Below are 26810 nucleotides of genomic sequence, written 5' to 3' on the forward strand. Positions count from 1 at the left end.
ATATTGTTAAGAAATGTCTAGGCAAGTTCCCATAATTTTTATGAATTTATTGAAGAATTTTTTGAGATGAAAGAAAAAGTTCAGGGACAGCCGAGACGTCTCCTGATAGTCTCAGAGACGTCTCTGGCACAAACAGGAAGAACTGGCACACTTGGAGACGTCCCCGGCACCTGCCGAGTCGTCCCCACGATAGCGGAGTCGACTCTCTCAGTAGCGGAGTCGACTCTCTCAGTGGCGGCAGAAAGGCAGTTTTCAAGAGATATGCGCGAGACGTCCCCACCGCAAGCAGAGTCGTCCCCACAAGTAAAAAGGAGACTTCCCAAGTCGTCCCCAAGATAGCGGAGACGGCTCTCTCAGGGTTTTCCAGAGAATGATTTTTTCGGTGATAAGGCAGCGGAGACGTCCCCTGAAAGAGCGGAGTCGGCTCTCTCAGGGAATTCCAGAGGACATGTTTTTCGGAGATAAAGAAGCGGAGTCGACCCCGAGACAGCGGAGGCGTCCCCATTCAAAAAGTGCAAACAAGCAGAGTCGTCCCCGTAAAGTGCCGAGTCGACCCCAGACAACGTAAAAAGTAAAATCTTGTAGCCGAGACGTCTCTCGTTGAAGCGGAGACGTCCCCGGAACGCCTGGGACGCGACTGACAACTTTTACAGGTTTGGTTTGAATTTCAAATCTCTTTTACTTTATCTCTAACGGCTATATTTGCTTTTTGGGCTATAAAAGGGAGCTCTTAAGTGCTTCCAAACAACTTTTCACCAACCCAAAAAGCTAGATCATTTAAGAGAGAAGCAAGAGAGAGAAGTTCAAGGGAGTGAGTGCATTCAAGTGAAGAAATCAAGTGCTTTCAAACTTCCCAAGTGATTTCAAGCTCAACCACTCTCTTCCGCTCGTGCATTCAAAGCTCACACTCAAATCTACGCGATCCACATCGGAAGAATCACTATTTCCCATGCTTCTAACGGCAAAAGGATTCTTCCGGGTTCTATTGTTCATCATTGCCATATTTGCTTTTCTAGAGCTTTTCTTTTCTGTGTAAACTCTTTCATTGTGGTGCTTGTTCCAGTCAAGGGACTTGGAACAAGGGAAAGGCGTCCCAAGCCTAAGTGAAATTGGGGGTGTTAGGGTTTGTTGTGAGCCCGGTGTAAAACAACGAGTTAGGTAGTGAACTCGCAAAACTACCGTACTGTAATCTTGGATTATAGTGGAAATTCCCAAAGGTGATTTGGGGAGTGGATGTAGGAGCAGTGGAAGCTCCGAACCACTATAAAACCTTGTGTTTGCGATTGACCTTTCTCATTCCTCCTTCTTTACTTTAGTGCATATATTTGTGTGTTTTATTTTTAATTAGGCGAAAAGTTTTAAAACACCCAATTCACCCCCCTCTTGGGTGACCATCTCTGGGCAACACACAGCAAATGCTGTGATCAACTGTCGAAATGGGATGCTGAAGTTATCTTTTGGCAACATGAAAGTCGAGCTTAATATCTTCAACATAAGTAAACAACCACCAGACGACAAAGAAATCAATGAAGTTGACATGATTGAAAGTCTGGTTCAGGAGACTTTCTTACAAACTTATAATAAGGACCCTTTAGAAGCTTACCTTACCCATTCTGAGGAATGGGTCAAACATGCGCCCCTTAGTTCTGTTCCTCTTATGAGCATAGATCGTCATCAGCCGACTGTTCTTCATCGGACTCTTCCAAAACCATTCTTAGATAATGGTTGAAAAAAAAAGAGGATTTACATTTTGTCCGGCTGAAGACATAAAACTTAGCGCTCTTGAGAGGCAACCCAACATGTAAATATTATAAAAAAATAAATAATAATAATAATAATAAATAAATAAATAAAAAAATACTAATAATAATAATAATAAAAATTTGCTAACATGCAGGTTTGGAGGTTTTTTTGGCCCCAATTGTCACTTTACCCACCTATATCAGGTAACTTCTCCTCTGTCCTATTATTGCTTTAATTTTTTTTTAACATTGAGGACAATGTTAGATTTAGGTTGGGGGTGATGAGAATATTTTTGATTTTTCTACCTAAAATAAAAATTAAAAAAAGATTTAAAATTGAGAATATTTTTGATTTTTTTTGAAAAAAAAAATTTTTTTTAAAAAAAAAGAGAAGGGATTTTAAATTTTTAACTCAAGATCTAATCTTTTTGGCTGTACAAACTAGGAATTGCTTTGACAATAGCTTTGAGTTAAGAAATATGATAGCAGTTCTAGCTTGAGTTTTCGTTCCACCTATCTTCTGCTAACATGATACAAGATGATTTAGCACCAACACGTAAGCACATGAATAGTGGGGTATGTATACTTGCAACTAATATGAATACTTTTAATCTTCGGGATAATTTAAAGTTACATGTGTGATGAACACCCTAATAAAAAAAAAAGAGATAAAATAAAATAAAATAATGAGTTTATTGTAAGTCTTCTCACTGAGTAATCGGGCCTCTTGCCTGGCAAGCAGCGAGTGTTCGCGTAAAAAGGTGAGGATGATTGAGATTAAACTCTGAGTGACTAATTTGGCCTTGAAGCCTAGTTAACTTGAGTTATTAAGCCTGTTAGGGTGTCTCTACACCTAGTGCCCTAAGCCATCTGGATCGGGAGTCATTGGCCTAACACTCGCTATATGGGTTAGCTAGAAAGCTTAATAAGGCTAGATATTGCACAAGTCATTCTTCTTAGCATTTAGTCTGAAAAAAAAAAGAGAATAAATAAATCCGGGGTGTTCATTACCATTTAACTCTAGAAAATTTTAAAAAATGGAGTAATCATGTTGGAAGTAAGTAAAAGCCACTCATTTATATGATACTATCTTGCACCTCACTACATTCTTGACTTGTTAGCAGATAGATTGGGTGTAATGAAACTTGAGTTAGAGTCTGTTTAAATATGATAACAACAAGTCTCTATTGTCCTTGCAATTCTAGTTTCATACAGTAATACCTGTTCAAATTTCGAGTTAAAAATTGGAAATCCCTAACTGATGAAGTTTGTGGGTAACTTCACTGCAAACCCTCACGAGACAACACTCGTCCATTAGGGTAACCTAGGGGTTTAAAGGCTTGTTGCACGTGCTAAGTGCAATCGTGACTCCCTATAAAAATGGGTACATATCTTAGTTTGTATATTTAGCTTCAATTTTTTTTTTAAAAAAAAAAGGGGAAAAAGTCATAAGTTAGACTACATCTTTTTGTGCCCTCATTTTATCATTTGCTTGTTAATTGCTAGAGACTAGCAATAAGCTAGTTGGGGGGGTGTGATGAGAGCACAAAAGTGCGACCTACATGTCACCTAAATTAGTATTATTGCTAACCGATAATGATAAATTCACTGGATTAATATTATATTTGGGTTTGACACAGATTTTCATAAATTAGAGATAAAATGCACATTGAGTACAAATTTGACTAAAGAAGGATCCCTTCCCAGATCCGACCCGGTTGAAGATCGGGTCGGGTCCGAGTCGGGTCCAATTTTTTTAGGCTTATTGAGAAAGAATTTTGGGCAAATTTAATTTGGCCATATCATAACTATGAGGTGCTGGGTAACCCATGACTTGAAAGACTTGCAATAGACCTCCAGTCAGAACAAATGATCCGTGACGAACTGAGTCCGTCCGTTTACAAACCAAATTTCACATCACACTATTTGTTTTTTTTATCTATATGACTGAACTTGGTGTCTCCCAGCTCCCATATCAGGAGGGCCAAAGATCGCACAACGCCCAGCCATCCCATCTGCCCACGCGCATCTCCTCCTTCATTCCGTGATCAATCTCGCGCTCCCAGCTCTTCCGTGATCAACGCCACAACTCCTCCGCCTCAGCCCGCGCCTCCTCCAGCCCGTGATCTAGCACGAATTGACGCCCATTCCCCGCGTCTCCCATCCACCAGATCCACGGATCCATCTCCTCCGCGATTCCTCCCAGCAGCCAATTCACAGCCGTGATCCAAGCTGCAATCGAGCCACTCGCATCCACGTCTTCAACGCCATCATCCCGTGGCCAGCCCTTCATCCGAATCAAAGCAATGCCCGTTTCTCCTCCCAGCCGTCCACGGATCACGCCATCATCGCCTCCTCGGTGATCCCTCCCATCTCCACCTCCTCCACCGCTTCTTCCGCCCCAGCAGCACCCATATTGTTGCCCCACTATTTTGACTTAAGCATCGGAGGCTTTTCTACCGAAAACTCTCCGGCAAGCGGACTTTTTGCAGGCTAAATCTAAAGGAGATCCACCCTCTGCACCTCGACCAGCTTGCGTAACTCATCTCTAGTCGATTCTAAAACTTCTCCTTGTCGTGTTACCCTATTTGATGCAGAGTTTAATGAAATGTATTTCTTCCAATTTTTGATGGCTCTTATGTCTGAATTTGAGTAGATAAGGAGTTCCATTCTATATTGATCTCTTCTCTCTACTTTGAATACAGCATTGTGTAAGTTTTTAACGGAGGAAACTTGTCTTCATTCCATCATTTCTTAACTAATTCTAGTCATGACATTGTTTTAGTTGCACTAAAGTCTAGGCTATCATCTACCATGCCCCAACAAGGAGCTTGGATACTACTTCTCATAGTGACATCCACTGCAATTATTGCAAGAAACTTGAGCATACAAACATTCATGAAACAAACATCCAAAGAATCCTGATGGGACCAACAAAGCACCTCCTTGATGATTCTCTGATACCATATCTTTCCATTCTTCATGATAGACAACTACTCTCGTAAAGATTGGCACATCACATGATAATCCTAAAGTTTCAAGTGCTCCAACTACAGACTCTTGCAATTAAAGATTATTCACCACAGATTAGTTATAACAAAGTCTTCATTTGGATTTACTACTTCTACTATTTCTCCTTCTACTACTTCTTCAGGTATTATCATGCTATTGCCATCGAATCTGGGCTAAGGTCAGAGTTCAGCTCGGATGATCCTAAGGTTGGCTGGAGATGAACTAGGTAGGCTGGCCGAGATGTAGAGGGCGGATCTCCTCTAAATGTGGCCTGCAAAAGGTCTGCTTGCTGGAGAGCTTTCGATGGGGCCCCTCTGATGCCTAAATTAGAATAGAGAGATGCAACAGTATGGAAGAGAGAGAATTTCAGGAGAGTATTGTTTCTATGAGCTTGAACGATCCTGAGGTCGGCTGAGATGAACGAGGCAGGCTGGCCGAAGTGCAGAGGGCAGATCTCCTCTGGATGTGGCATGCAAAAGGTCTGCTTGCTAGAGAGTTTTTGGTAGGGCCCCTCTGATTATTAAGTCAGAATAGAGAGATGCAACAGTGTGGAAGAGAGAGAATTTTAGAAGAGTATCGTCTTTTTGAGTGATGTTGCATGCATACCTGAGGTCCCTCGGGCTGCCCCCTTATATAGGAGTGCCCACTTTGTCATTACCTAGCCTAACGTGGTATGCAATGATGACCAAATAACGGCTCGTAGTACGACCCTAGTATGGAAGCCAGTCCTCATGGGTGGTGGGCAGTGCTGGTGGGGCGCAGGTCGTAGTTCTGCCACGATTGTAGGCTGCTAGAGCTATCGATTGTTAGGGTTGTCATTCCTTGTTGACTCATATTGATTGTTCTCTTCAGCTGATAGCTCCTCCTCAGTCAAGACAGGAGCTCACCTTGGCTAGTCGGCTGCTTGGCTGGAGACGAGGTTGTTCTCCTTGGCTTGTCAAAGGAGCAGGTCTGGTCTGAGGTCAAGGTGTCCAATATTTTCTCCAACAATGGCCCCCACTTTCAAGGCCAAACTGCCTTTTGGTTCGGACAACAGAAGTCAAGTTGTCATATCGATCAAGGGCAAGACTTTCGTTATGGGCAATAAATGCGCCGATCTATTTTCTCGAAGCATCGCCGCATCCAGGTTGTCTCGAGACGTCATCATTGTGGGGTTTTCTTCGAGATGTCATTACTACAATGATCCTGGTAAATCGCCATGTCATGTCTCGAGCTGACTCGTGGCTTGATCTTTCCTAGTAGTCGAATCAGCGCTTCAATTAGAGCCATCCATGCTTCTATATAAGGGCATCCCCAACCTTCATCCTCTGCTTCTCGTTTCGCATGCTCCTTTGCTCGAGTGCTTGAGTATCCAGGCTCTCGGTTGGTGCTCTGGCGAAGTCTTTCATCTCTAGCTTCGGCGTCCCCCACACTCCTCCATTTTGATGGATATTCTCTCCTTTGCCTGGTCAGCCCTTCTCCTTGGTCTTCCTCTATCTTTTGCATCTCATCCTTGACATTTTTTTAGTCTTTCCTTTCATCTTCTTGCCACCACAAGCGGGGCTGAGGTCAATGCTATGTACGAGAGTCGGTTGTCTAACCTCTTTTCTCGAGGTCAGCAGTCATTTCCTCCGAGCAAAGCTGAGTCCGAGGTCCAATCAAGATCAGATTATGAGGCATCCATCCTTACACAGAAGAAAATGGACCTCATTCGAGCTCAGCATTTTGTGCCTCCTGAGTTCATCTTTGAGCTCGCCGGTCTAGGTGATAGGGTGATGAACCCACGTCCTTTTTGGCTCGGCTTGTATGAGGATACTCTATGGGCTGAGTTGAGGCTTGCTCTCTACCCCTTCTTTATGCAACTGATGAGGTCTTACGACCTCATCCCGACTTAGTTGGTGCTGAACTCCTAGCATGTCTTAGTTGATTTCCTTTCTCTTTGTCTTCTCTAGGGCATCCAGGCCTCGATCCCGCTCTTTCGGGGGTGCTTCACCTTGAAGAGGCATCCTTAAGATTGTAGCTGGTGGTATTTCTCTCCTCTAAAAGACTGCTAGTTGCTTCAAGATACTCCCTCTTCCATCTGTGGATAGAAAGGAAAGTTTTTCTTTGTCCACCCCGAGCAACTGTGGAGTTTTGAGACGGAGTGGAAGGCATCTCGGAGCGGTTTGAATCGCCCCCGAGATTGTTTGATAATGATCGAAGGGCCTTGGACAAGCTTTTCCAATCTTGGTCCGAGATTTCTACCCTGCATGAGTTGCAATCCAAGGAGACTTTGATTAAAGTCGGTCTGAGTCTGGATGACCCTCAGGGGTGAGTTTCTCCGGAGGGGGTCGTCCTCGCCCAACCCTATACTACTGCCATGCCTCTACACCAACCATCTCTCGAGATTCGTGCCATGGCTCGATCGGATCCGGATCCATCCCTTCTGGCCAAGGATGACCCCTCAGCCTCAACCCTACCTCTGGGATCTATTTCGGCAGATCAATGCTATGGCTCGAGTCAGCCCAATTGAAGAGACTATTTCTTTGCTCGAGCCAAGCAAGCTTGGTCCGAGACGGTAGACAAGGCATTCTATGGTAATTTGGTCAGCTTGGTATCTCGGTTGGGTCAGATTTCCTTAGCAGCATTAATAGAAATAGTCATGGTAGTAATATAATATTAGTTCCAGATTTCAGACGGTTGCAGCCATCCGGATTGGTTCCCATTGTGGATAGCGTTGCGTGCCTTCAGCTTTCAGCTCTCGCGCCAAGGCAGCAAAAGGCAGATGACGATGCGGAGGGGAAGCGCAAGCCGAGGACAACAGTGAAGAAGAAGAAGAAGAAAGAAGGATTTATTAGAGCGGTAACGGCGGATGGCGATGGATCTCCGAATCCTTTCCTGCAACGGCCATGGCTCTTTCCTGCTCGCCTCCTCTCCATATCGAAATCGATTCCTCCTCCCGAGACCAGAAAATGGCGGCCACCACCACTCCAGTAGGAAAAGCCCCAAGAAGATCACGTCCTCCTCCTCGTCCGTTCCCACTCACCGCGTCACCGTCCACGACCGCCAGCGGGGAGTCGTCCACCACTTCCTTGTCCCCGAGGTATCGATTCTTTTCAGTTCCACCGTTTTGATCGAATCAATCCCTCCTCTCTTCTCTTCTCTCCTTCAATGCTTCGTCAGGTTGGAGAGCATCTTAATTTTTTTTCTGGGTCTGGACTGAGCTGTAGGACCAGTACATCCTCCACACCGCGGAAGCCCAGAACATCTCCCTCCCCTTTGCCTGCCGCCACGGTACAAACTCCTTCCACTCCACTCCCCAGGAATAGCATCTTTGCTTCCTATGCCTCGTTTTGTTTATATGGTTATAATTCTTCTAGCGTGCATAGAATCCACGATTTAATAAGATATGGTGCTTTCTTATGCTTCATATTGCTGCCTCGATGCGTAATTTACCCTAACTTGCTAATTGCGATGCAATCAGTGATGCATTGGTCACCCTGAACCAATATTCAACACACACCCACCTTTTGGTGGAAGCTTCGATGGCCTAAGCCACCTCTACTAGCTGAAGGACAAAAAGGAAATCCGCACCTGTAATGCATGATTTATGAATACTCACTCAGCTGTATCCATTAGCATAGTAAAGCAACTCTTTCGTTGGCGATCATGTACGAAATTCTCAAGCTTTCCTCATGCCTTGCCATAAAGATGCATTCGTTCATTTATCAGAGGATCACATAATGGGGAAAAGATTGTGTATGTTTTCCATTATTTGGTATCCAACGGATTCTTCTTCTTCTTCTATATCCTTCCTCTCATACAACTTTTCTAAAAGAGGAATAAAACTAGAATGCTTGTCAATTCGTGTCAGAACTTGTATCTGCTTTGCCTGCATGTGTTAGCATCAATTTCCTTTTTCTTTCCAATCAATAAAAGGAACAAAAATTTGCTCTTGAAAATTGAAGATACTGACCTCGGTTGAATTTCATGACTAGGTTGCTGTACAAGCTGTGCAGTTCGAATAAAATCTGGTCAAATTAAACAACCCGATGCTCTTGGAATATCTGCGGAACTGAAATCTAAGGTTGTTTTGCTTTCGCTCTTTTTTATTTTGTGCTTCAATGGTAAAGTTTCTGCAATTAGCTGATTTTTTTCTGTCTTACATACTATGAGCCTTTTGCATCATGACCTCAGCCCCATGCTATGAATACTTTTACATTTAATCTTATAGTCCATGATACGAACTGCTTTTCTTTTCTGTTTTGTGGAGTGAAATTCTCATTTTCGAATGTAAAAAATATTGTGAACCAAAAACGAACATTATGAATCCTGAAGAACATCACACAACCATCAGCAAACTGTTTTACATTTGAAGACTGAAGTTATATGCAATTTTCCTTAAGAAGCTTTAAGATCACACTTGATTTTTTTTTTTCTTTTTGTCAAGCCATAGTTTATCCCAGATTTCTTCATTCAGTATTGATCAGTATATATCTGTAGACTTGGATTTCCATCTATACTCTCAAGAAAGACAAATAGGGAGGGCTGGCTCCAAATCCAGCTACATTAGCAGAGAGGAAATATTAGCTTTCTAAACTTTCACTGCAGAGAATAAAGCACATGTCAGTTCACGGAAAACTGACACTTCCTCCTACAAACTTCTCATTAGAGAGGGGTGCATTCAATCTTCACGGGAAAATAAAGCAAAAAATTGGTTGATAAACCAAGTCAGCAGATGTTGGGTGTTTTCTGTGGCTTATTTAGAATTAAAGCCCTGTTTTCTTTTGTTTTCTCTTGTATTAGATGTTAATTGACATTTATGGGTTCATTGAAGAGTGAAGAATGTGCATAGTGCCCATTAAAAAAAATACACATATGGAATTGTTGTTTAGATAAATAGACCCTTTAGATACCCCGCCATCCAAACTATTTGCTTTAGATCCTAGAATCAGAATATTTCTGAAAAAAAAAATCACTAAACTCCTGGTCGTTATAAAAGAAAAAAACACTTTGTTTTGGCATCCTTACATAATGCCAGAATTCTGAAATAATTCCCTTTCGATCAGGAGAGCTACGTGCTACGATTTTAATCTTGCTCTTTTAAAAAGGGAAATTAAACGTAGGATACCCCAAGTATAGGGTGTAGCAAAGTAATATTCTCGGTGAGTCCGAGATCGAATCCACAGGGATTTGACAGTGAACAAAAACTAAAGGCTAAATAATATTCGGATTGACAAAATATAACTAAGGCATCAGGATTCAACCTAGCACTTCATCATGTTTTTCCTAAAATCATCTGTTATCTTAGTTAAATAGATTTAGTTTTATGGGCAGCATTACAGTAATTCTATTTTAAACTACAGGGATTTCTAAGCATCTGTTATACCCGGGGGAAATAACAAATCAAAGAAAATATATAAGTTTGAAATAATTTCTATAAATTTCCTGCACCATAAAATAAACATTAAAATCCCATTGATGATTAAATGGAATACATGAAGAAAATGCTAGGCTTTTCCCTAGCCTTAGCTAGAGAAGATTTAGCTACTCATATGAAATGGGAACATTTTATAAAAGGGATTAGCATAGAATAAATAAAATAACATAAACCCCTTTTTTTATCTTTCTTCTATTAGGAAAACAGAGTGCTCTGTTTCTCCCGTGGCCTCTCCTCCTTCGTCGCACGGCTAAGAGGAAAGATCGGAAGAGGGAGCTTCCTGGTTCCCTTGGCCTCTAGCTGTCCTCTTCTCCTCTCTCCCGTCGGCGGCCTAGATTGGAAGAGAAGATCCTCCGGATGGCTCTCCCGATGATGCCTTCTCCCTCCGTGGCCCGGCTGGATGGATCCGTCGCGGCTGCCTTCTCTCGGACCGCTCTGTGACCTCCCCTCTCCTCCACCGGATGATTCCCTTGCTCCTCTCTCTTGGGTTCCTTTTATAGACACCTTCACTGGATGGGGAAGCTGGAACGCTGCTGGGACGATTCGAATGGGTGGGGAGCGTTGAACATGGAAGCGACACAGGCAGATGGCTTGCGGACGGTTTGGTTTCGTTTCTTGGCGGATGGGATGCCATGATGCTTGGATGAGAAGCTTGGAACGCAGCTGAAACGCATGGAATACGTGGGGGCAATGTGGATGAGCTGGGAAGAAACGCTCGGAGATGACGAACGTTTGGAAGCTGCTCACGGACGGTTCTCTGTTGCTTGTAATCCAAAAGAGCTTGGGGAGTTGTTTCACGGATGAAAGCCGGTTTGGCTTTTGGATTTCCCTCGCTGCCGTTGGGAGCCACGGACGGTTGAAAGATGCTGGGACGTTGCAGACGTTTGGGAAGCTCCAGATGTTGACGTTGGGAAGTTAAGAAGACTCGGCTTGGGACTCTTCTCCTCCGATGGCTGCTGGCCTCGTCCCTTTCCGTTGCACGCCCATGCTTGGATGAGCCTTTTAAGCTGCAGCATGCAGTAGCTCATCTTCATTTCTTGAGGAGATGCATAAAATCTATAACCTCTGGAACCAATGAAAACCACGAAACGTTGGAACCATTCCCAAACAATGGAGAACAGTCATCCAAGTAAGTTCAGCTTTGTCAATGTCAGAGATGAATACGGAAGGACCTTTTCTTCGGCCAACTGCGAGATATGATTCATGTTAGGTGCCTGCTTCCCTACGTGCATAAATTCTAGTGCACACCTTTAGTTCCTAAAAAGTAAAATCAGAGGGATAATAGCATCCAACGCTGATCGAAGTCTAGCTAACAGCTTGAAGAAAAAGATGGCTTCAGGCTGCCAGGCATTGGGCTCAAATCCAGAGTTCTTAGATTAATTTCACTCAAACACAAATAAAACATTAATTAATTAATTTTATTAATAAAAATTAACTATAATACTAATTAAGATAATATGAAAATTATACTTTTGTACTCTCATCACACCCCCCAACTAACTTATTGCTAGTCTCTAGCAATTTAGTGTGAAAATGATAAAATGAGGGTGCAAAAGTATTGTTTATTTTATTAATATATATATATATCAATATGCATGAATTAAAATAAATACTCACTTTCGTAGAGCATTACGATTGCACTTAGCACGTGCAACAAGCCGTTAAACCCCTAGGTTACCCCTAGTGGACGAGTGTTGTCTCGTGAGGGTTTGCAGTGATGTTACCCACAAACATCGTTTTTAAGTTAGAAAATACTTTAAAACATAGCAACCCTTAAGGCAAATGTAAATGTGACATCTCAGAATACCTATACCTCCACCACAATTGAGTACCCTTTGAGTTCTAGGTGCACTACTCAAATTCACAAGTGTTAACTACCATTTGTTAGCTCCCGATCCACTAAATTTTCCGAATACCACATGTTATTTATCCAGAACGGTTCGCATATAAAAATGAAGCTATCAATCCCAACTAGACATTCCAGGTACACAGAGTTCTAAAACAATGAGTCAAACCAGTCATCCACATGTCACTTGGTTTAAGTTTAACTAACTTACTCATGTTTAATTTATTTTTATTTTTTATTTTTTATTTTTATATATTTTTTTTCACATAGTGACTACAACAGTCCAACTCCATTAGGCTCTAGTAAGGTCCATGTAACGAGCTTTGGGTCAATGACTCTTGATCCAGTTGGCTCAAGGCATTAGGTGAAACACCCCTCGGACTTAATTACCCGAACCAGACTACGCCACGAGGCCAGACTAGTCACTTATTTCAGTCATTTTCACCTTTTTACGCGAACACTCGCTGCTTTGTAGGCAAGAGGCCCGGTTACTCAGTGAAGACAAACTGTATTATTTCTCTCTCTTTTTTTTCTTTTTTTTTTTATATATATATACATATGTAACGTGACTGTATTGTGACTATAGGTCAACCAAGGTCAGAACATAAGGCACCTAGGCGATTTAGCCGGGAATTTCAAACTCAATCTTTATGTGAGAACCAAATCATGAACTTTAGGATAAGGACACTCGTACTTTTCTTGCGAATAAGGTCAACAAACAAATAGGTAAAACAAGTGAACTCCTGAGGCCTTCCTATTGTCATTGAATACTTATGTGGGGATCTAGTAATAGGTCTCTGATAAGTCATAATGCGCTCCTTGCCTTAATAGCTGCACATGTTTATTTGCTTAGAAAATTAAAGTGGTAATTAAATGCAACAAAATATATTTTTGTTATTACTATTATTATATTTTTGTATTATTTTTTTTTATTTATTTATATATATATATTTTAAATAGAGATTTTTTTATTTTTATTTTATTTATTTTTTTATTATTTTGAAATATATATATATATTTTTTTTTTGAAATATATGACAATTGGTATGATATATAGAAAAATATAGTAATCTCTCCCCCCAACTTAAATTGAACATCGTCCCCAATGTTTCAACATGAATGCATTAAATATGATTGTATGAAGGATAATAAGGCTGAAGGTTATAATTTACCTGATAGAATGACTGCACACTGTTGTTGCTCACCAATTGTCATATGAAAGAAAGAAAAATTATGTACAAACAGAGGATCTCTAGCAGATATAGAGATCAATCCTGATAAACAGGATCTCCCAGATTGGTTGATTCAACCTCTGGGGTAAAGTTGTCCAAAAATAACTTCAAACGTTGGCCATTTACTTTAAAAATATTACCGGTGTTTGGATTCTCTATCTCAACAGTTCCATACGGATAAACAGTTTTAACTATAAATGGGCCGGTCCACCTAGATCTCAATTTTCCTGGAAATAAATGAAGTCTTGAATTATACAATAGAACTTTCTGGGAAGGCTCAAATGTTTTTCTCATAATATTTCGATCATGAAAGACTTTCATTTTATTCTTATAAATTCGAGCATTCTCATATGCTTCATTCCTGATTTCCTCTAGTTCATTAAGTTGAAGTTTGCGTAGTGAACTAGCCTTATCCATATCAAAATTAAATCTCTTAATAGCCCAGTAGGCTCTATGCTCCAATTCCACAGGCAAATGACAAGGTTTGCCAAAAATAAGACGGTACGGAGACATACCAATCGGAGTTTTAAAAGCAGTACGATAAGCCCAAAGTGCATCAGTTAAACGCAAAGACCAGTCTTTGCGATTTGGGTTAACCGTTTTTTCCAAAATATTCTTAATTGATCGATTTGATACTTCAACTTGTCCACTTGTTTGTGGATGATAAGGGGTGGCGACTTTATGGGTGATCCCATATTTTCGCATTAAAGCCTCAAAAGGCTTATTACAGAAGTGTGAACCCCCATCACTGATGATGGCTCGAGGTGTTCCAAATCTGGAAAGAATGTTTTCCTTTAAAAATTTTAGAACAGTTTTGTGGTCATTATGTTTGCAAGGAATTGCCTCAATCCATTTGGAGACATAATCCACAGCTACTAGGATGTACAAATTTCCAAATGAAGGAGGAAATGGACCCATGAAATCTATTCCCCAACAATCAAATATTTCGATAATTAAAATTGGGTTGAGAGGCATCATATTCCTACGAGTTATCCCACCTAACTTTTGACAACGCTCACAAGCTTTGCAAAAGTTATGGGAATCTTTAAACAAGGTGGGCCAATAGAAACCGCACTGTAAAATTTTTGCAGCCGTTTTCTTAGCAGAGAAATGACCACCGCAAGCTTCAGAATGACAAAAGGAAATGACACTAATAAATTCGTCATTAGGTACACATCTCCTAATAATTTGGTCTGGGCAGTATTTGAAAAGATAAGGATCATCCCAGAAAAAATTTTTTATTTCAGTCAAAAATTTTCTTTTGTCTTGTTTATTCCAATGACTTGGTAGTTCACCTGTGACTAGAAAATTTGCAATGTCTGCAAACCAGGGTGAAGATGTGATCTCAAACAGTTGCTCGTCAGGGAAAGTGTCTTTTATTGGTGAATTGTCTAAGGAATCTGGAAGAGTGAGACGGGACAAGTGATCAGCTACTACATTTTCTACCCCCTTTTTATCTCTTATTTCTAGAAAAAATTCTTGGAGCAGAAGGATCCACCTAAGCAAACGCGCCTTAGCATCCTTTTTTGAAAGAAGGTACTTAAGGGCAGCATGGTCAGTGTAGATAATGATTTTGGATCCAATCAAGTAAGACCTAAATTTTTCTAATGCAAATACTATGGCGAGTAGTTCTTTTTCCGTAGTGGTGTAATTCATTTGTGCACTATTTAAAGTCTTACTTGCATAGTAGATAACATAAGGTTTCCTTTCTTTTCTTTGCTCTAGAACTACCCCAACTGCATATTCACTAGCATCACACATAATTTCAAAAGGAAGTGACCAGTCAGGTGGTTGCATGATGGGAGCAGAGGTTAGTAAGCTTTTAAGTTTATCAAAAGCTTTTTGACATTCTTCAGACCACACAAATTGGGTTTCCTTTTGAAGGAGATTACATAAGGGTTTAGATATTGAGCTAAAATCTTTAATGAATCTCCTATAAAATCCTGCATGACCCAAAAATGAGCGTATGTCTTTGATAGTTTTTGGGTTGGGTAAATTAGCAATTAAGTCAATTTTAGCCTTGTCTACTTCAATTCCTTCAGATGAAATGACATGCCCGAGAACAATTCCCCTAGTTACCATGAAATGGCACTTTTCCCAGTTTAAGATTAGATTCTTCTCCTCACACCGAATTAAGACTAGTCTTAAATGGTCTATACAGTTTTCAAAAGAGGAGCCGAAAACAGAAAAATCATCCATGAAAACTTCCAAAAAGCGCTCAACCATGTCAGAAAAAATACTGAGCATGCATCTTTGGAAGGTTGCATGAGCATTACATAATCCAAAAGGCATTCTCTTGTAAGCAAATGTGCCAAAAGGACATGTGAAAGTGGTCTTTTCCTGATCTTCAGGATCAATTGCAATTTGGTTGTAACCTGAATAGCCATCTAGGAAGCAATAATATTTATGACCTGCTAACCTTTCTAAAATTTGATCAATAAAAGGTAGAGGAAAATGATCTTTCCTAGTGACAGAATTAAGTTTCCTATAGTCAATGCATACACGCCAACTAGTGGGGACCCTAGTTGGAACTAATTCATTGTTGGCATTTTTGACTACAGTAACACCAGATTTTTTCGGGACCACTTGGGTTGGACTTACCCATTTACTATCTGAAATTGGGTAGATCATACCCGCATCCAGAAGTTTCAGAACTTCTGCTCTAACCACATCCTTCATGTTTGGGTTTAATCGACGTTGAGGTTGACGAGAAGTTTTGGCATCAGCTTCTAAGTGGATTCTATGAGTGCAAATTGAGGGACTAATTCCCTTGATATCAGCAATTGTCCACCCTATTGCTCCCTTATGTTCCTTGAGAATTTCTAATAATTTTAATTCCTGATTTTGTTCGAGTTGGGATGATATGATCACAGGAAAGGTCTCTTCTTGACCAAGGTATGCGTACTTGAGCTCAGATGGTAAAGGTTTTAGCTCAAGTTTGGGTGCTTGAACACTAGATGGTAGAGGACTATTGTTGCGTGTGGGCAATTCTTCAAAACGAGATTTCCACCTATCTGTATCCAACAAAGGAGCTGAATCTAATATAGCACTGATTTCTCTAAAGTTTTGGTTGATATCTGTATTTCCGAAATGAGTTAGGCATGTTTCTAAAGGATCAGAAGAAAGAGATGGGACAAGAACATCTTCTACAATGGAGTCGATCAGATTAACTCCATGAATTTCATCATTTTCATTGTCATTATCGGGTTGTTTACAAATGTTAAATATATTAAAATCTATAGTCATATTCCCGAATGACATTTTCATTATTCCATTTCGACAGTTGATTAAAGCATTGGAAGTAGCTAGAAATGGGCGGCCTAGAATGACAGGTATTGGAGTGGTACAATTCATGACAGGCTGGGTATCTAATACTATGAAGTCGACTGGAAAATAGAATTTATCAACTTGGACAAGTACATCCTCGACTATACCTCTTGGTATCTTTATAGATCGATCGGCAAGTTGGAGAGTAACCTTGGTGGGTTTTAGTTCACCAAGTCCTAATTGTTCATAAACTGAATAGGGCAGTAAGTTAACACTAGCACCTAAATCCAGAAGTGCTCGTTGTATCCTGAAGTTTCCTATGATGCAAGATATGGTAGGACAACCAGGATCTTTATATTTAGGTGGGGTGTTGTGTTTGAGAATAGCACTCACCTGTTCAGTTAGAAAAGCTTTCTTTTGTACGTAAAGCTTTCGCTTTATGGTACAAAGATCTTTTAAAAATTTGGCATAAGATGGGATCTGCTTAATGGCATCTAATAGTGGAATGTTAATCTTTACTTGTTTAAAGATTTCCAAAATTTCTTGATCAGGTATTCCCTTTTTAGCTGCAAGCAAGCGCCGAGGAAATGGAGCAACTATCTTATGATGCAGTATTGGATCATTTTGTTCATTATCATCTTCATCATTCTTTTCAATAGATTTTTTAAGTTTGTCATCTTTTGTTGGAATTTCTTTGTTAATTATTTTTCCACTCCGAAGGGTTGTGACAGACTTTACTTGCTCAAATTTAGGTTGGGATGAACTTGCTTCATGGACCTCATGTTGACCCTTTGGGTTAGATTGAGGTTGGGCTGGAAATGTCCCTCTTTCCCTAACAATAAGTTGAGCCTCAATTCTACCTACAGAATTTTTAAGTTCTTGGGTGATTGCATTGTATTCTGATTTATTTGAGTCTGCCCTTGCATGAAGGTTTGCAAAGTATCTTCAAGGGATTTCCTATGTGGTGGCACATAAGGAGTAGGAACAGAATTTCCTTGAGATTCATTGGCAGTGGGTCCATGTCTCCAGCTAAAGTTAGGATGGTTTCGCCAACTAGGATTATATGTTTCTGGAAATGGTCTTTTATAAGTATTGGTGAAATTTGCTTGATCATGCAACACTTCTTGAAAAGCAGGGATTGTAGGACAATCCTTGGTTACATGTGCATTACTCTCACAAATTCCACATATACTTTCAACAATAGTTTGTGCTTTTCCTATATTGGCTTTGCTTAATTCCATGGCTTCAACCTTCCTAGTCAGATTAGCAATTTTTACATTGACATCATTATCATCTTTAATAAGATATATTCCTCCTTTTGCATTAGATGCTATTTTTGATTTTTCATTTTTATCTGTTGTATCCCAAGCTTGTGCATTTTCTGCTAAAAGATCAAAATAATCCCAAGCTTCATTTGGTTCCTTACTCATGAATTCACCATTACACATCATTTCTACAAATTGTCTCATATTGGAGGACAAACCATCATAAAAGAAACTAATGACCCTCCAAATTTCATATCCATGATGTGGGCAAGCAAGGAGAAGGTCCTTAAATCTTTCCCAACACTGAAAAAATGTTTCTCCATCTTTTTGTGCAAAGTTCATGATATTTCTTCTAAGTGTGTTTGTTTTATGTGTTGGGAAGAATTTCTTTAAAAATTCTCTTGTCATTTCTTGCCAGGTAGCTATGGTCCTAGGCCTTAAGGAGTGTAACCATGACTTAGCTTTTTTCTTTAAAGAAAAAGGAAATAACTTAAGCTTAACTACCTCTTCACTGACATCATTGAAATGAAGTGTTGAACATACTTCATCAAATTCTTTCAGATGCAAATAGGGACTTTCAGAATCAAGTCCGTGAAACTTTGGAAGTAATTGGATTATTCCTGGTTTCATGTCAAAAGCTCCCGCAGCAGTAGGAATAACCATACAGGATGGGGTACTGGTCCTAGTGGGTTGTAGATAATCACAAAGCGTTCTAATAGGTAAGTCATCTTGAAATTCATTATCTCCCTGATTACTACCATTATCTTCCATTTGATTATTTGAATTTTGAACAATTAAATTTTTATCTTTTGATTCAACTCGAAATAATCTATTCGTTTTATCTCTTTGCCACAACCGCATATACTAAGTTTTTTATTATTTTTTATTTTATTTTATTATTTTTTATTTTTATTTTTAATATTATTATTTTTCTTTTTACACAAACACCCTAATACAGCAAAACAAAAGTTTAATTAAAACATGCATCACCCAACAATTTCTAAGGTTTTCCTAAAAATTCTAGACAGCTCCTAACTGGGTTGAAGAGTACACTTAAGCCTCCAATCCGGTCTAATAACCTAGTCGACCAGGTAAGCTCCCAGGTAAGTAGAGGGGTCACGATGCATGTAGCAAAGGTCCCACTTAAAACCCACTTTCCTCGAACAGAAACTGTCTCCCTTTAATTACTTAGAGGGACAAAGCTTGCCTAGACATCGACCGGGGTCATAGAGCGAAATTGGTGCAACTTTCAGTGGTCTTCGTCCTATTGAGCTCGATTATCCTTAGGGGCCAACGTCTAGTTGATTTTAATTAGGCTTAGGATATTTATGCACTTGGATGATTTTTGGGCTAAGGACGAGTGATGAAATCCCGACCTTATCTTGTTAATGGGTTCAGCCCTTAGATTATTTTATGCAAATGCTTTATACTATATGCAACAATCAAGAAGATTTTTATCATTTTATGTCATGTCATTAAATTGCAGTTGAATAGTTGATCAAGCAAACTAGCTAATTTTTTTTCTTTTTATTTATTTATTATTTTTATTATTTTATTATTTTAATTAATAATAATTTTTTTATTTTTTTTAAAACAAGAGTAAAATTCTAATCTAGGAAAAATAGGACTAGTATGAGCAAAACAGGAAAATTAATTTAAATACTCACAACCGGAGTTCGTTCACTCCGGGAATCCAAAAAAATGTGATCTTGATCTTCCTCGTTACTGGTCCTGCTTTGTGTCACCCTTGAATCTGAAAAGATTTGAAATTTCAGCTATGTTAAAAATAAAGAAAAATTGAAGAACTAGAAATTAAATATTTGAAATTTTTAGCCTTGTTCTCGTTCGCACGTTGCAAATCCCCGGCAACGGCGCCAAAAACTTGCTACGATTTTAATCTTGCTCTTTTAAAAAGGGAAATTAAACGTAGGATACCCCAAGTATAGGGTGTAGCAAAGTAATATTCTCGGTGAGTCCGAGATCGAATCCACAGGGATTTGACAGTGAACAAAAACTAAAGGCTAAATAATATTCGGATTGACAAAATATAACTAAGGCATCAGGATTCAACCTAGCACTTCATCATGTTTTTCCTAAAATCATCTATTATCTTAGTTAAATAGATTTAGTTTTATGGGCAGCATTACAGTAATTCTATTTTAAACTAGAGGGATTTCTAAGCATCTGTTATACCCGGGGGAAATAACAAATCAAAGAAAATATATAAGTTTGAAATAATTTCTATAAATTTCCTGCACCATAAAATAAACATTAAAATCCCATTGATGATTAAATGGAATACATGAAGAAAATGCTAGGCTTTTCCCTAGCCTTAGCTAGAGAAGATTTAGCTACTCATATGAAATGGGAACATTTTATAAAAGGGATTAGCATAGAATAAATAAAATAACATAAACCCCTTTTTTTATCTTTCTTCTATTAGGAAAACAGAGTGCTCTGTTTCTCCCGTGGCCTCTCCTCCTTTGTCGCACGGCTAAGAAGAAAGATCGGAAGAGGGAGCTTCCTGGTTCCCTTGGCCTCTAGCTGTCCTCTTCTCCTCTCTCCCGTCGGCGGCCTAGATTGGAAGAGAAGATCCTCCGGATGGCTCTCCCGATGATGCCTTCTCCCTCCGTGGCCCGGCTGGATGGATCCGTCGCGGCTGCCTTCTCTCGGACCGCTCTGTGACCTCCCCTCTCCTCCACCGGATGATTCCCTTGCTCCTCTCTCTTGGGTTCCTTTTATAGACACCTTCACTGGATGGGGAAGCTGGAACGCTGCTGGGACGATTCGAATGGGTGGGGAGCGTTGAACATGGAAGCGACACAGGCAGATGGCTTGCGGACGGTTTGGTTTCGTTTCTTGGCGGATGGGATGCCATGATGCTTGGATGAGAAGCTTGGAACGCAGCTGAAACGCATGGAATACGTGGGGGCAATGCGGATGAGCTGGGAAGAAACGCTCGGAGATGACGAACGTTTGGAAGCTGCTCACGGACGGTTCTCTGTTGCTTGTAATCCAAAAGAGCTTGGGGAGTTGTTTCACGGATGAAAGCCGGTTTGGATTTTGGATTTCCCTCGCTGCCGTTGGGAGCCACGGACGGTTGAAAGATGCTGGGACGTTGCAGACGTTTGGGAAGCTCCAGATGTTGACGTTGGGAAGTTAAGAAGACTCGGCTTGGGACTCTTCTCCTCCGATGGCTGCTGGCCTCCTCCCTTTCCGTTGCACGCCCATGCTTGGATGAGCCTTTTAAGCTGCAGCATGCAGTAGCTCATCTTCATTTCTTGAGGAGATGCATAAAATCTATAACCTCTGGAACCAATGAAAACCACGAAACGTTGGAACCATTCCCAAACAATGGAGAACAGTCATCCAAGTAAGTTCAGCTTTGTCAATGTCAGAGATGAATACGGAAGGACCTTTTCTTCGGCCAACTGCGAGATATGATTCATGTTAGGTGCCTGCTTCCCTACGTGCATAAATTCTAGTGCACACCTTTAGTTCCTAAAAAGTAAAATCAGAGGGATAATAGCATCCAACGCTGATCGAAGTCTAGCTAACAGCTTGAAGAAAAAGATGGCTTCAGGCTGCCAGGCATTGGGCTCAAATCCAGAGTTCTTGGATTAATTTCACTCAAACACAAATAAAACATTAATTAATTAATTTTATTAATAAAAATTAACTATAATACTAATTAAGATAATATGAAAATTATACTTTTGTACTCTCATCACAACGTAGGCTTTTTACGAGGCTAACCACCTTGTATCATTTTCTCAGCACTGTGTTTATTACTTAATTAAGGCAACTTCAAGGCAATACCGCACACACTGCTATTTATAGTGAAGAACATCATCATGGTTAAGCAATTTTCTAACTTTTCTATATTAATTTGCTACTACCAAAATCTAGCAAGTATGAACATAGATCTTTTAGAGATCATTGCAGACTTATTGTTCAATGTATAGTATGGTAAGTTGTTGCATTTCTGATTGCTACTCTTTTTAAGTATTGGGAATTTCATTATATCTGTACCTGATAGGCATGCATTTGAAACAACTAAAATTATATGAATTATAAATAGTATAATTAACATTTCATAGTCCATATGGTCAGTCTGAAGATAATAGGCTAATTTGAAAATTTTGGAACGTACTTATTTATATTATGTTAATTTACAATTTTAAATACATATTAGAGTCAAAATGATTATCACTATGATTTTTTTCCTCATTTTGATAATTTTCAGTTATTTTTGATGTTCTACTGTGTCCCTTGCAGCTAATTATATTGAAGAGATTTAAAAGAATTAATATATTTACCACTCTTTTCAGGGTTATGCATTACTTTGTGTGGGCTTCCCATCTTCTGATATTGAAGTTGAAACTCAGGATGAGGATGAGGTATGACATTTCAAAGCAACACTTGTTAAGACTATTAAAAATAAAGCTCCGAGAGAGTGAACCCGTAAACTCTTTCTTTTCTTTCTAAATATCATGGACAGGTTAGACTATGCCATGATATCAGTCAATATAACCTCCTTTTCCTTTGTAGGTTTACTGGCTTCAATTTGGACAATATTTTGCACGAGGACCTATTGTGAGTTTTCTCAGCCTTCTTTTTGATGAGAACGACAATTAGATTGAGAAAAAATGAAAATCAAAATTAAGATTATAGTACATGCATATGCACATGCTAGTGTTAACATGCAACTTTCTATACATTTGCTTGGAACATTCCCATGTTTTCTGAACAACCAAGCAAATGCTGCTTGCCTTGTTTTCTTCTTCCCCTTACATCTTCAAGGGATGACCTTGTAAATTGTCATGTCCGGGGAAGACATTAGATCCTTGATTTTACAGCTGCAGCACATATACCAAGCAAAATTTAGATGTGGTTTGTATGTGTTATTGTTTTTGCAGCACAATGTGAATTGTATATTACTTGCACATAATATGAATTCATAATTACTTGCAGTCAAATTTACATGGTCCACAGCATTTTGTGAACGGTCCACTGATTTTAGTTCTTGATCAATTAATTATTGGCTTAATATGCAGGAAAGGGATGACTATGCACTGGAGCTGGCCGTGGGTGATGAATGATACATGCCTAAAGGATTGAAAGCAGAGTCTAGCCTTTATACTAAGGCAAGCAGTTTTACCCCCCCTCCACCTAGCCATTTCATTCCTTCCTTCCTACCTTACTTGGCAACAGTTGTATTTAGTTTCAGTATTCATGGGACTTTTCTCCACTTTGTTAGTTATGTGCTCTATTCTGTATCACAATGTTCAATAGGAAAGTGAAATCAAAACAAAATGTTCAAAGATTGCATTTTCACAAGACTTTGAAGTTCACATGATATGGCTTCCTACAGAGCAAAATTCCACTATTTTAAAACAGCCATCAAGATACCCTGGAACATTAGACTGGTAACTTGCAATGTGAAGGATTGCTGGATGTTGCATAATGGAAAAATCAGTAAAACATAAATAATGGAGTTAGTTGTACTATAAAAGCTAGAAGCTAGCATTTTCATTAGATGAATGGAACTTTAGTAGGAAGAGAAGGGTTGCCCAAGATATACCTCTACATGATCATATGTTTTTATTTTTATCTATTTTACAAAGAAAAAGATCCTGTAATGAGCAATGTCTATTCTAAATATTAGGTACTTGAGAGGGGTTTTTAGGTTTTGTGAGTCGATTCTTTTATGTGAATAATGCTGACAAAGTTGAAGTGATTAAAATGTTATGTTATCTACATGTCAGTGCGCATAAGATGAGCATAGGGATGTGAGAGTTTGAGGTGGATGCAGGCTAATCTAAGCAAATTAGAGAAAACATATAACTCACACTAGTGATTGAGAATTTACGTATGATTAGCAAAGATCTAAGACATGTTAAGAAGACGTGTTTGGATTTACGAGAAAAGGGTCTAAAAGAATTGGGAGGACCAAAGACCTAACCAATTCGAATGGACATATCAATTGACAAGATCTGATTGGTGAAAAGTATGTTGCTAGAACAAAGGTTTGCCAATGTGGTAGCAGGGCTTGTATCGGCTAGTGACTAATTCGGTATGGTATGGGTCTGTACCATGCCATTCCGGGGTGAACCGAAATAGGAAGAGAGAGGGGGAAAGGGAGAAGGAGAGAGAGGAAGAGAGAGAGTTGGAAGGAGAGGGAGAGGAGAGAAAGGGAGATAGAGAGCGAAAGATAGAGAGGCTGAGGCCTTCGGGAAGCTTGGAAGGGGGACGGAGGCTGGCGATGAAGACCAAGAGAGGGAGAGGGAGAGGGAGGGGGAGGGAGAGAAAAACAGGGGCCTCCTGAGAGCTTCTAAGGGGGGTGGCGGCCAGTGATGACAACCGAGAGAGAGAGAAGGAGAGAGAAAAAGGGAGGGAGAGAGAGTACCTAGAGGGTTCTGAAGGGGAACAGAGGCCAGAGGGTTTCGCAGGAGGCTCTAGCTTCGAACCTTTATTTGCCTCTGTCTGTAGAGGGTTTCATGGGAACAACGCATTGAGGGTTTCAATTTAGGGTCTGAGGGTTTTGAAACTTCCGAAATGAAGGGACTCAAACTGACAGGCTGGGGTACTGGGCTGCTAGGTTTTATATATAAATAGTTTCAAGCCTCTGAATTGTGCTGGTAGTCAAAACAGTCTTGTTTGATATGCCCTAAACCTGTCCTAACTTATCCATTACAAATTTGGATAGGGTGCATCATACAGGAAGGCATATTTCTTTTTATTGCTTTTGTAGTTCAAGCTCATGCACACCTGTGGTAACCTTCTAGGATTTTGTTAGATTATATATGAAACACATATAAACTCTCTAGTATGATTGGTCGGCTTCTGAAAAAACTGGAAAAAAGTTAGTAGAATTGAGAACTTTTTGATGATTCTCCTTCCATGGTTGAAGTTATCCAAGTGGTATAAACATTGGCGTAAATGATGCAACAAGTTCAACCAAAATTTGGGACAGTATCATGAACTTTTCAGCTCAATGATGCAAATTGCTATGCTGTGGTTGTATTTTAGTTGGCTCCAACCCCCTCATACAACATGGAAGGCTTCTGAAAAATCTGCTCTATGCCTGCACACCTATCTGTGAATTCACCGAGCATAAAGTTTCACACACTCCCAAAGTCATGCACTGAATATTTTTATTTATAATTTCATAATTAAATTACTTTAAATTGGTAGTATAAATGTAGTGAAATCAAATAGTGATGCAAGAGTAACATCTGTTCTGCTGTTTTTTCATTAAGAAAATATGGTAGAAGGCAATGTAGAGAAAAGGAAGACTATCATCAGCAAGCAAGGCTTAGTCTTGGTTGCACCCATCTTTCAATGGGTGGAGAATTTATGGTTGAACCTTGGGAGGTGTTTTTCCAAATATGTGACATGGAAAATTCTTCCATGACTTTGGCACAAAAAAAAAAAAAACAGAGAATTCCCACCATTATTCTCAAAACAAGGAAGTATTTATGAAGGTGTTAACTATTGCGGTTTTTGTGCTTGGCATGGCTTCTAGGGCACCATTGGAGTAGGTGTTGCTTGTAACCATTGAAGTAGTTGTTCACTAAAACTGAGACATCTCTCATGACAGATGGAGTAGATGGAAGCCAGAATAACTGGGGTACCATTCTTGCATCAGCTTCTTGTCCTTTCTATTCTTTGTTTGACGGAATAAATAGGGAGTGCTAAAGCCTTTCTATTCAAATGGGACCTCCAATTCACATACTGGCTACCTGAATAATGAACTAATTAGACGGGTTTTTATGAGAAGTAACACCTACAATGGTTGGAGCAGGCTTATGATATTGATAATAGGCTTCCAAGAGCCATCCTTCATCTTTTACAACCAACCAAACCTATGATCGAGGGATGTTTGGGAGAAACTATTTCATTGGGAAAAATGGTTCTTTGGATAACCTTTGATTGGAGATGATTCTGCGGTCTCTACTCGCTATTGCACTGCTTCCAAGCAAAGCACTTGTCTGCATGCCTTTTTTTCAGGATATCCAAAGGGATTGCGAGACCTTCATGCACATATGGAGTGAAATTGGCCAGCAGATGGGTAGGTATCAAAGTTGCTCCCTAGCTTCATATTTGGGTGGACATCGTCAGCAATTTGATGTGGGTAAGCACCAGTTTAGCACTTGTTTAGGCCGAGTATGGCTAGCATATCTACAGAAGGGTGGCAATGAGTGCTGTATGTTGGATTTCCAAAACTAGACTTGCAGGTCTAGTCCAATGCATGAGCTCGATTGGCTGCCAGTTTAGATGAAGGCTTACCCATACCATAGAAACTAATAATATATACGACCTAACTATTATGCATGTCATTTATCAAATGTTCCATAAAATAATCCTGAAAAACATAAATGTGCGCAGGGAAAAACAGAAACAAGGCAGGATCAGGACTTGAGAAATCACAGACCCACTGTGTGTGATGAAGGAGACATACATGGCCAAGTAGGTCTAGCATGCCTCATTGATGTGGATGGATGGATTGACAATAACAATGTTCGCCAAATTATTTAAAAAATCCTTGAATTATTCTCTTTTTTTTCTTTGGTTGAATGGTTCTGTATATGAATTATTGTCGATCATCAAATCAAACTGGACGCATACTTCAGGATTTGTTCACAACTTAGTCAAAGCTACTTTGGAAATGTATATGCTCACAAACTGAAGATAGTGGACATTGTTAATGTTGCCATTGTTTTTGCTATTGTTTATCATTCTTCTCTTCCATATTTTTTTACATAAATAAGTATATAAACTTTCGAAAGAATTAATTTTAATATTTTTCTTTAGTATTTTGTTATCCATTTTTTTCCCTAACTTTTAGAGGAATCAGCTAGATCTTCTCAAACCCTAAATCTTTACCTCCAGCCAAATTGTTACCAAATGTTGAACTTGTGACTATGGATTTGCCCCTCCCATCCACCAACCCTTTTACCATTGCTAACTATGATTTTTTTTTCCAAGTGATTATAATTTTCAGGAAAGATTGAACTAATATATGTTTTGCCCCTTTTTTTTCGT

At 39.6% G+C, this 26810-nt stretch overlaps 1 protein-coding gene and 1 non-coding gene across 3 annotated transcripts; both read left to right on the forward strand.

Moving 5' to 3' along the window:
* The first annotated feature begins 7411 nt into the window (after window positions 1-7411).
* Window positions 7412-26481, forward strand: LOC103720701 (ferredoxin C 2, chloroplastic). Of its 2 annotated transcripts, XM_008810535.3 has the most exons (7): window positions 7412-7815; window positions 7943-8006; window positions 8711-8799; window positions 22094-22162; window positions 22314-22358; window positions 22820-22909; window positions 26154-26481. In XM_008810535.3, exons 1-6 carry the CDS (start codon window positions 7585-7587, stop codon window positions 22862-22864), a joined length of 543 nt encoding a protein of 180 aa, XP_008808757.1. In that variant the 5' UTR covers window positions 7412-7584; the 3' UTR covers window positions 22865-22909; window positions 26154-26481. The 2 variants fall into 2 exon arrangements, with proteins under 2 accessions (XP_008808757.1, XP_008808756.1); XM_008810534.3 differs by lacking the exon at window positions 26154-26481 and having other exon boundaries at window positions 22820-23102.
* LOC120105370 lies at window positions 18016-18122 on the forward strand. The gene has a single exon (XR_005507737.1). It is a non-coding gene; the product is annotated as a small nucleolar RNA R71 (small nucleolar RNA).
* Window positions 26482-26810: the final 329 nt, after the last annotated feature.

This window comes from Phoenix dactylifera, unplaced genomic scaffold, assembly GCF_009389715.1.
Source record: "Phoenix dactylifera cultivar Barhee BC4 unplaced genomic scaffold, palm_55x_up_171113_PBpolish2nd_filt_p 000267F, whole genome shotgun sequence".
NCBI classification, from domain to species: domain Eukaryota; kingdom Viridiplantae; phylum Streptophyta; class Magnoliopsida; order Arecales; family Arecaceae; genus Phoenix; species Phoenix dactylifera.

Bases quoted from the DNA above. Each gene is read 5' to 3' on its own strand.
- LOC103720701 (XM_008810535.3), top strand. From the start codon at position 7,585: ATGGCGATGGATCTCCGAATCCTTTCCTGCAACGGCCATGGCTCTTTC. The intron at 7,816-7,942 runs GTATCGATTCTT...ACTGAGCTGTAG, and splicing joins ACCACTTCCTTGTCCCCGAG to GACCAGTACATCCTCCACAC. The intron at 22,359-22,819 runs GTGAGTTTTCTC...CTTAATATGCAG, and splicing joins ATTTTGCACGAGGACCTATT to GAAAGGGATGACTATGCACT.